This window comes from Myotis davidii, unplaced genomic scaffold, assembly GCF_000327345.1.
Source record: "Myotis davidii unplaced genomic scaffold, ASM32734v1 scaffold1255, whole genome shotgun sequence".
In the NCBI taxonomy this organism is placed as follows: Eukaryota; Metazoa; Chordata; class Mammalia; order Chiroptera; family Vespertilionidae; genus Myotis; species Myotis davidii.
The window spans coordinates 47,145-58,173 of NW_006286692.1; the positions used below are offsets into that span (position 1 = coordinate 47,145).

General features: G+C 40.1%; 1 protein-coding gene across 1 annotated transcript; it reads left to right on the plus strand.

Annotated features, from left to right (window-relative positions):
- Nucleotides 1–709: 709 nt before the first annotated feature.
- Nucleotides 710–10,804, plus strand: LOC102758238 (zinc finger protein 595). Its single transcript, XM_015560598.1, is given in 6 exon segments — nucleotides 710–928; nucleotides 4,385–4,511; nucleotides 4,865–4,957; nucleotides 8,624–8,697; nucleotides 9,313–10,654; nucleotides 10,657–10,804. Coding segments are annotated over 6 exon segments (1,704 nt in total). The 5' UTR covers nucleotides 710–913; the 3' UTR covers nucleotides 10,710–10,804.
- The last annotated feature ends 225 nt before the right edge of the window (nucleotides 10,805–11,029 follow it).

The following is an 11,029-nucleotide window of genomic DNA, read 5'->3' on the forward strand; positions in this document are numbered from 1 at the left end:
CCATCACGGTCCACTGTGGCTGGGAGGTGGAAACCTCAATGTAGTAGCTGTAGCTTCCATCGTCACATCCCAAAGTAACAGCCGTGTCGACCCAATCATGTACGGCTGTGCCAGCTGAACCACAATGGCCCCACTTCCCAGCTGATGGCATGTGTAGCCAGAATCCCAATCATAATTCTTGGTGTCCCCGTTCAGCAAGGCATTTCGGCTCTGACTGGCCCCTTCAATCACGCTGGAGCAATCAGCAATCGTTGGGACATTCTCCCGGGGAACTATTAGGCCCTTCTCGAGAGTGAAGGTTTGGTTTGTAAACATACATTCAAAAGCCACAACGTGAAAAGTCTTGTTCCCTGTGTTGTGAGTCCCAACTATTGGAATAGATCCGTGGCTGAAGTGCAGGTGGAGGTGCGGACTTGTGGAGTCTGGGAGAGGCTGGGGAGCAGAGCAGGTCGGGGAGAGGTGGCCGGGAGTCTGGCCAAACATCATGTTTTTAATGTTGTGCTCCAGGTGATTCAAAATTGAGGCCAATGTTTAGCAGAAGGGCTCGCTGCCCCAGTGCATTTGTGAGGAGCTGGCTTTGGTCCAGGGGAGGTAACTGGGTGCTCTCTTTGGTTTGGGAGGAGCAGAACAGTCCACATTGTCATTGCAGTGTCAGAATTTGTGCACGTGTTGGAGGGTAGAGCGCAGGAAAGAAAGTAGAGAAAAAACTCAGTTTGGTCTTCATGTAGGATCTCATTGTTTCTGAATCTCTCCTGTGACAAAGGACAAGGGAGTGTGGAATTTTTCATCATTTCAAGTTCCTTCTGCCTGTGAGTGTGGTGGAAGCACGGCATATCCTCAAGCCGCAGATGTGATTCTGCAACATAATCTCGCCTGAGGAAACCACCCGGAGCAGGAGGAGAAGAAGGACAACATGGCTGCTCCTCAGGTAAACGCTCTGTCTTGGGTCAGTTGTGTTTGCATTTCTTTCTAAAGTTCGTGGGTTTAGAAGCTGCAAACCTTTACTTCTCTATTTTGATGGTCCTTCCTAGTGAGGTGGTTTTCAAGTACTTACTTAGTTTTCCTTAGGATTGTCTGTTACCTCTTTAAAATGCTACTGGCATATGAAATTTTTCAGTTTCCCAAGATACAAATCAAGAGGAACCTTCAGAGAAACTTCTGGGTAAATTTTGTTAGGCTTATGCTGAGCATAAAGAACAACACACAGAAGACTGGAAGGTCCTCGGAACCAACTCAAGGATGGCTCTGATCGTCTGCTTTAATAAGCTTGGGACAAAGTGCGCCTTTTGTAAAAGGCCTGTTGGTGGAAATTTCCGTTTCAGGGGGGGTGATTTCCTTTTCCAACTGGGCTGCCTGGTTGTTAGCGCCTGTGCTGTGGGGGAAATAATGATGGTGTAGTTCACTGGAGCCACCCCAGGAAGGTCCTTCAACTGCTCATGTGCATCAGCAGTTTCGACATCTATAAGGATGCAGGCCTTTAGGAGGGAGATATTGTCAGCTCTCTCTGGGATTTTGAATGGGGTTTGAGGGGTGGTGACATTTCTATACTGTCTCTAGAATATTTTTCTCTTATTTATTTATTTAAATTTTTATTTTTTAAAATATATTTTTATTTATTTCAGAGAGAAAGGGAGAGGGGGAGAGAGAGAGAGATAGAAACATCAATGATGAGATAGTATCATTGATTGGCTATCTCCTGCACGCCCCCTACTGGGGATTGAGCCTGCAACCCGGACATGTGCCCTTGTCCGGAATCGAATCCAGGACCCTTCAGTACACCGGCTGATGCTCTATTCATTGAGCCAAACCAGCCAGGGCTATTTTTCTCTTTTTTAAAAAAATATATTGTTATTGATTTCAGAGAAAAAGAGAGAGAAACATCAATGATGAGTGAGAATCATTGATTGGCTACCTACTGCATGCCCAACACTGAGGACTGAGCCCACAACCCGGGCATGTGCCCTGACTGGGGATCGAACTATGACCTCCTGGCTCATAGGCTGAAGTTCAACTATTGAGCCACACCGGCTGGGCAATATTTTTTTCTTTTGTCGCACAGTTTTCTGTCCATTGTCTCCATCCACATCCCCTATAGGGCATGATGAACTCTTGCCATAAATTAATGACCTTTGTGGGGGAGGAAGATACTTTCTTCTACCTTCAAGGTTCTTTTGGTTGGTCTCATCAGATAGACATGAGACAGATTGCAAGGGAAAATTGAAGTTTAACAGGTAAAATATGTATGGGAGCTCCACATACATGAGAGAGTCAGAGACCTCTCATTCACAGGTTCAGAGACTGAAAGGGAAATTTGATATATAAGGCATTCTGAGCCTGGGATGAGGTAATGCACTTTGAAACTTCAGAAGATCTTTGACCGGAGATCACATGTTCAGGAAGTATTAGTTTGCCTACCACCTAGATAGGTAAATAGTCATTTTTGGTTTTAACACGTATCACAGGCCAGGCTCCTAATTTAAATTCTTCTAGGTAGTTAAAGGGGAGACCAGAAGCTTCTTTTGAACCCACACGGTTTTGGTGCCTTTAGCTCAAAATAATCCACACACCATTGAAACATAATTTAGGGTGCCTTGTTCTGAACCCCTACGCCTTCAACTTAACAAAAATTATCTTGATTGTTGAAAGTATTACAGATGTCCACTTTCTTCTCCCTACACCTTCAACTTTTGAAAATATTTTCTTTGTGACATGGGAAGGCATTGATAACCAGGATTTCTATTGAGATGGGGTGTGAAGATGGGAAATGTACATTTTAGATTTCGTATGGCTACAACATCAGTTCTGTAGAACAGGATTGAGAAAAATCTACATTTAATCAGGATGGCCTTAGTGGCTCAGAGTAGATCAGAAAGTTCTGAAAAAGAAAAATAATTAGAAGAGACTTGCTCACTACATTGGCAAGAAAGTCTTACTTTTTAAATGCACTGTTAGATTTATAAAATATGGAAGGTATATGTGGATTGAAATTTTGATAAAACTAATGTTGGTGATGATGTGTCCTTCCATGTGCTTCAGTTACTTGATGTCAACTCCTTTAAACCTGACTTTCACTTGGTGCAGATGTTCTCGAATTATAGAGTTAATATTTTTTCTTTATCCCCAGTAACAGTCTCTCAGAAATATTTTTTTAAAAATATATTTGTATTGATTTCAGAGAGGTAGGAAGAGGGAGAGAGAGAGAGAGAAACGTCAATGATGAGAGAGAATCATTGATTGGCTGCCTCCTACATGCCCCCCAGTCTCATAAATTTGTAAGATTTATGGGGTTCAAGCCCGCAACCCCTGCAATCGACTATGAGTCGAACTGTGATCTCCTGGTTCATAGATAGACATTCAACCAATGAACCACACTGGCCAGGCCTCACAGAAATCTTTTGAAAAATGTGCATAAACAATCACATTCATCTGGAAACTCTTTTGTCTTTTTAGTCTCTCTTTGCTTGTAGGTTGCATTGCAAAATAAACGCTCTCATTTTTGTTTGCCCGGCGATAGAAGCTTCGCAGTTGGAGTCTTTTATCAGTCAGGCCTCAGATCTGTAAACTTTTATTGTATTTCGCAGGCATCACAGACACATACTAGGTAAAGTTTAGAATAATACCCCGCCTCTATCATTTGCTGGATGTTTTACAAAACAGTCTCATGAAAAAGGAAGAATAATATCATTGTTCTCTGATTTCTTAATGAGTTTTGTTAATTAATTTATAGAAAACTGTTAGAATAATATCTAGTACATACTAAATTTTAGAGAAGAACTGTGGTTGGTTGGCTTACTAATTTATGAGGCCTGTAAATTCCATAAAACTCTTCAGTCAAAATCCTATATACGAATTTTTTTCCTGTGTTTGTTTACTCGGTGCTATCTAAAGGAGCAGTTCATGGTTCAGACACATTGGCGTCCGTAGTTAAAAGTGAGCTGGTTAAACGTTGGAAACTCAGGCCCCTCCTTAGAACTTCTGAATAAGAATCTGCATTTGTTTCCATCTCCACTTTATTGATGTACATATTAAAATTTTAGAAGTACTGTTTAGTTTTCACTGAGAATGAATTCTCAACCTAAGAAATATATATACTTGATCCTCTATGATTCAAATATAGCACTTAACATAGGATATGCCTATGTTGTTGCCTTTATTTTTAAAATTTATCTTCCAGAAAAGTAGAGCTCTACAGTGGTTTTGTGGATCATATGTCATCCTCCTTTCTCAAAATACTTTAGAGAATGTTAGTGTCAAAATGATCTTATTGGATAATTCAGGATACTTTTAGGTCAAAACTGGTTCCATTAACTCTGTTTTCATATTGGGTCCCATGATGAGCTCTACCCATGGCCACTTGAGTAATTTTTTTTTTTTTAAATTTCAGGGTCAGTTGACCTTCAGTGATGTGGCCATAGAATTCTCTCAGGAGGAGTGGGCGTGCCTGGACCCAGCTCAGCGGAAACTGTTCAGGGACGTGATGTTGCAGAACTACAGGAACCTGGTATTCCTGGGTGAGGATCACTTTCAAGATTTTGTACTCCACCCATAGGGTTTTGTTTTCTTCATTAGTACAGTGTCTGCTTGTAGCATCTGCTTTTTATGATAGAATTTCAGATCTGTGTTCTCAAGGAAAGAAATTGGTGTTTTGCTATTGTACTTGCAAGTGGAAATCAGGATTGGAAAACTTTAAATGTAGTCTCTGGTATGGTAAAGGTGCTGTCAAAAAATAATATTTGGGGGGATAATTTTCTGGAATACTCTGGTATTCTAAAATGTCCTATCCTGTCACTTCTTGAGCACAGGGACCAGATTGGAAATTGGAGAATCTCCATTAAAACTCATGTTCCTTTTTTCTCATAAACAGGTCTTACTGTGTCTAAGCCAGACCTCACTTTTTTGGAGCAAATGGAGGAGACCTGGGAGTTGGAGGAAGAAAAGACTGTAGTCATCCACCCAGGTAGGTGGGAATGAAGGAAACAGCTGACCCAGGTGGGAGGCCAAAGGTCAGAGGAAATCAGACCTTAAACTATGGTCTGGAAAGATCTGTTTTAAGAGAAATGATTTTTTAGAGGATGAGGTTTATTTCTGTTTCTGTGTTAGAGGGACAGATCCTCTCCAACACTTAGATGACTGTCATCTAAGGATTCTCCTTCTGCTCCTTGATCTTCCATCACATTTGCAGTGAGAGCCAAAGTCCTCTTCAAACAGAATAATTTCCTTTTAAATTATTCTTTATTTCAATTAGTGTGAGGGTAGTATGACCTGACTGCTCTTGCATTTCGTTGGGGAATGTGGGAAACTTTGTGAATCTTGCTGAGGAATTCTATGTTAAACCAGTTTTTAAGTCTGTTTTCTGCCTCATGTAAGTAGTTTGTGAGAGAAGTGGTTGAAATACTAGAATTTGGTTCCCACATCCCAGGAACACTGGGGATAGATGCCCAAGTTATCTTATTCTTTCTTCTTTATGATCAAGTCTGTTGCTGATGTTTCTATTTAAATTCAGATACTGTATTCTTCAGTTCCCAATCTCTGTTTGGTTCTCTTTTATATTTTTAGATGCATTTTTAGTTTTGTCATGCATAGGTTTGATGGTAATACTTAGCTTTCTATGTTTTTTGCTCTATTTTCCAATTGAGCCCCTTTACGATGGTTATTTTGAATTCTTTGTCAGGTAATTAATAGATCTTCATTAACATTGGACTATGTTTTTCTGTTTCTTTGTATGCCTTGTGATCTTTTGTTGCTATTTAAGGTCATGAGAAGCAGATGCCATTCATTTCTTTACGAACTTGCTTTGTATAGGAGAACACAAAGAACAATGAGTTGTGGTAGATTTTTAATGGCCTGTCCAACCTATTCTGGAAAATGTAATCAGTGTGTGTGTGTGTGTGTGTGTGTGTGTGTGTTATTTTTTCAAATACAGGTGGCATACTGCATATTAGTTTCAGGTGTCCACCCAGTATTATATAACTTAAGTGATCATCCTAATAAATGTCATACCCATCTGACAACATGCATAATTATTAGAATATTATTGACTATATTCCATGTGCTACACTTTATAGCCCCATGACTATTCTATTACTACCAATTTGTACTTCTTAATTCCTTTATTTTTATCATCCAACTCCAAACCAGCTTTCCTACTTTCAACCATCACAATGTTATCTGTATGTATGAGTCTCTTTCTGTTCTGCTTTCTCGTTTATTTTGGCATCCACATGATGTGAATGTTGATATACTTGAAGTTGTCCCAGAGGTACCTTACACTGTCATAATTTTTTTGGATGCTTTTTTCTTTATGCTGTTTTGATTATTGGTTTCATCTACTGTACTATTGATTTCCTTGTAAATTTTTCTTCATTTTAATTAGTATGTGCTTCATTTATGAGTGGTTCTTTTTTGGGGGTTTGCATGTTCTTTTTTTTTTAAGCTTTGGAAGTTCTATGTTCATCTACTCTTCCCCTAAGTTCATTGAGCATTCCTCTAAGTTTTGAACTCTGCATCTAGTAGATTGCTTGTTTCGTTTTTTTTTTTTGTTTGTTTCGGTTTTGTTTAGTATTTTTCTGCAGTTTTGTTCTGTTCTTTCATTTTGGACATGTTTTGTCTCCTCATTTTGGAAAGATCTCTGTGTTTGTTTCCATGTATTAGGTCGAGCTGCTACATCTCTCAGGCTTGGAAGAGTGGCCTAATGTAGTAGATGTCTAGTAGCCTCCAGTGGCATAGCCTCCTGTCTACCTGAGCTGAGCATTCCAGTGCGCCCCACCGTATGGGCTATGTATACTCTCCTGTTGTAGTTGAGCCTTGATTGCTGTTGGAATTTCAATGGGAGGGATTTAGGCCAAGGCTCATCAGTTGAAAAAACTTGCTGTGACCATTGTGGAGGATTAGCTGTGCAGGGCTCACCTGGTGGAGCAGGACTTACTTCATTGTGGTCTGGTGCCTGCTGAGTCTGCCCCTTGAGCTTATTGCTTGTGGAGGTGGTTTGGTTGGTGCTTCGACATCCTCTGAAGGTGTCCGCCAGGTGTGCTGGCTTGGGGCCTCCATGAAGTGCAGGGCAAAGTCAACCACAACCAGTGCCTGTGTTCTACCTGGGATCACCTGGCATGATCTACAAAGGGATCTGCATATGTCTGTTAATTATGCTGAGGTTGGAGTTTCTAAGGCAAGACCAAGCTATGAACCAAGGCCAGCTGCCACTATTGCTGAGCCTGGGAACACTTAGCGAGAGGTATGGCACACACTGAAGCCAGGATGCTGCTTGAGTGTATGCCAGCCTGTTTATATTGAAAAGCCAGTGAAAACAGCTTGGGTGGGCCTACAAGTTGATGGTGTGGGGTCTCAGGAAATCTCCAGGGTGGGATAAGCAGTGTGAGCCAGGTAGATGGAGTTTTAGATATGGCACCTGCCTACTTCCTCTGTGGGGAAAGGACTCAGAAAAGGAACAGTGGCTTCTACCAAAACTTCTGTCTGGGAGAAAGCTTCTTCAGCTCTCATCTTAATGCCAGAGACTTCAGTTCCTCCCTGTATATACCTGGCTGATTTCAAATTGCTCCTTCAGCACTGGGACTCAGAGGGAGTGAGTCTGAGTATGTCCATTTGCGGGCCCTTTAAGAGGAACTGCCTTGGACGCCAGCAGCTATCCTTCATACTCAGCCACAATCCCCACTGGTTTTATAGCCAGAATTAATGGTGACATCTATTCCCGACCTTGGAAACCTGGGCTGGTGGGCCTAGTATGGGCTGGGTCCCCTAGCTCCTCAGAGTTGACCTATGTAGCTGAATTGTCCCTCATGATTTTTCTCCGCCCTGTGGGACCAGTCCATTCAACATCTTTGCACCTCCTATCAGTCTCAATGAGGCTTCTTCTTTATAACCTTAATTGTAGGACTTCTGTTCAACTAGGTGTCAGGTGGTTCTGAATGATGGTTTTACTGTAGTTCCATACTGGAGAGAAGCCTTAGTTGTATTTTTTACATGGTTGTGGGAGAATGCCGGTACCACATTTATTTTCACCACCATCTTGACCTGAAGGTTGTATGTGTGTTTTGTGTAATTTCCCAGTTATATATAGAGCTCATGATGTCTTCCTATCCCTGATGGATGTCTTCAGTACTGTCGTCCCTCTGGTGCCTGAACACTTACTTTTTTTTTCTTCACAGCTGCCACAATGCATTCACAGCGTATTGCCATTTCCTTAGCAATCTGTGTCATTCAAAATAGAAACAAGTCTTTCAGGCGGTCGCAAAAACAACAACAACAACAAAAGACCATGAAACTCACAGTACACTCATTTCTCTTCTGAGAAGAAACTGAGAATTTGGAGTTATCCCACAGTCATTTTGTAGTGGGTTAGGGAGGGTGAGCAAGTGCAAGCAACTTTTCTTCTCTCTTTGATATGATATTTTTGTTTTGTGCTTTCTGGGGCTGTAGTGGTCTTGAGCTGGCTTCTGAAGTACTCTAGAAGGCAATTGGTTCAGTAATTATTGGTAACTTAACATCTCCACAGAGGAAGAATGTTTTGGTGCTTCCTATTCTGCCATCTGAAATCTTTTCTGTACATTAGAATTTAAAGAATATTTACCTGAGTGTAGTGTTTGATAATTAATTTGGTATATTTCAGCTATATCTTCTCAAGCCACCCAGGACTTGTTGCCAAAGTCAGGCATAGAAGATTCATTCCACGAAATGTTCCAGGTAAGATACCGAAGATGTGGCATTGAGAATTTACACTTAATGAAAGTTTTGTAATGGGCAGGGAAATATGAAGAGAAAAAAGGATGTTATGAGGGATATAAGCAAATGGAGCAATTACCCATATAAAAATCTTGTTGGCAAAAGACTTTTTAGATATAAAACATATTAAAATTTTCTACTCTAAGTTACTTATATTGGCACAACAATGTGTTTCTGAACGTAAAGTCCAGATATTTTTTAACAAGTACATATTCGTACATATTCTCTGAAATTAAATTTGTAATATCAGAGAAGTAAGCTAGTCTACTGTGCAGATAATCCATTGGATGATTTAATGTAGGGTTTGGTTAAGTAAAATATTTCTAAAAAATCAGATTGAAAAATAAAGATAGAAATTATAAGTATGAATTTGTAAATCCTTAAGCAAGTTTGCATTATTCTTTCACAGATACATATTCTTTCTTATTCCAGAGCCTTTAATTTTTATGAGTTTATTAGGGTTTATATTCAACCATCATGGTTCAGTAGATAGCAGAATAGATAATTGGAAACAGCTTTGCATGTGCAATGTTAAATGCCATCACTAAAGGCCTTTCTGTCTTCAATGATTACCAGAGTACGCATAATGAAGAGAGAAGTCTCCAGTGCAATGAATCTTGGAAAAACATTAAACAAGAGTCAAATTCTGATAAACATCAGACAACTCAGCTTCCACAGAGAAATGATAAGTGTCCGAATGTCTTTGATAAAAGCTCAAATATTGTTATACCTCAGGATATTCATGGTGTGGAGATGACAGACAAATGTAATGAATATGCCAACTCTTTCGATCAGTCATTAAATCTTACTGAACTTAAAAATACTGATATTGGGGAGGCGCCTTTCAGGTGTAACCAGTGTGTGAGAGTCCTTAGTCAATTATCCAATGTATATATGCATAAGAAAATCCGTGCTAGAGAGAAGCCTTACAAATGTAAAGAATGTGATAAGGTTTTTAAGTTGCATTCCCATGTTATTGAACAGCAGACACTTCATACTGGAGAGAAGCTTTATAAATGCAGAGATTGTGGCAAAACCTTTAACAAGTGCTTAAAACTTAATGAATATCAGAGGCTTCATCCTGGAGAGAAGCCTTATAAATGCAGAGAATGTGGCAAAGCCTACAAGTGGTATTCGAGCCTTACCAGTCATCAGAGAATTCATTCTGGAGAGAAGCCTTATAAATGTAGAGTATGTGGCAAAACCTTTAACGTGTTTTCAAGCCTGATTCGACATCAGAGTATTCATACTGGAGATAAGCCTTATAAATGTAGAGAATGTGGCAAAGCCTTTAACTGGTATTCAAGCCTTACTCGACATCAGAAAATTCATACTGGAGAGAAACCTTATGAATGCAGAGAATGTGGCAAAGCCTTTAACCGGTGTTCAGACCTGACTACTCATCAGAGACTTCATACTGGAGAGAAGCCTTATAAATGTGGAGAATGTGACAAAGCCTTTATCCGGAGTTCAAGCCTTACCCTTCATCAGAGAATTCATACTGGAGAGAAGCCTTATAAATGTAGAGAATGTGGCAAAGCCTTTACCAGGTGCTCAAAACTTACTGAACATCAGAGAATTCATTCTGTAGGGAGGCCTTATAAGTGTAGAGAATGTGGCAGAACTTTTAATGATTGTACAAGCCTTATGAAACATGAGAGAAACCATAGTAGAGATAAGGCTTATACATGTGAAGAATGTGGCAAATCCTTTAACTGGTATTCAAGCCTGACTCGACATCAGAGAACTCACACAGGGGAGAAGCCTTATAAATGCAGAGAATGTGACAAAGCCTTTTACCGGTGTTCAGACCTAACCAACCATTATAGAATTCATACTGGGGAGAAGCCTTATAAATGTGGAGAATGTGGCAAAGCCTTTAACTGGTATTCCAGCTTTACTCAACATCAGAGAATCCATCTGGAAAGAAGTTTTATAAATGTAGAGAATATGCCAAGGCCTTTACCCAGTGATCAGAACTTACTTAACTTCAGAGATTTCACACTGGAGGAAGGCCTTATAAATGTAGAGAATGTAGCAGACCCTTTAAGCACTGTTCAACTGTTACCAGATATCAGAGGTCTCTTACTAGAGAGAAACCTTGTAAATGTTCAGAATGTGACAGATCCTCTATCATCTGCTTTAACCTTACCAAACATATGAGAATGCATACCTGAGAAAAGCTTTACAAATGTAAAGTGTGTGACAAAGCCTTTAACCTCTGCTAACCTCTGAGCTTTACTCAGTATTGGGGAATCCAAACTGGATAGAAGCAATGCAAATGTAAATAATG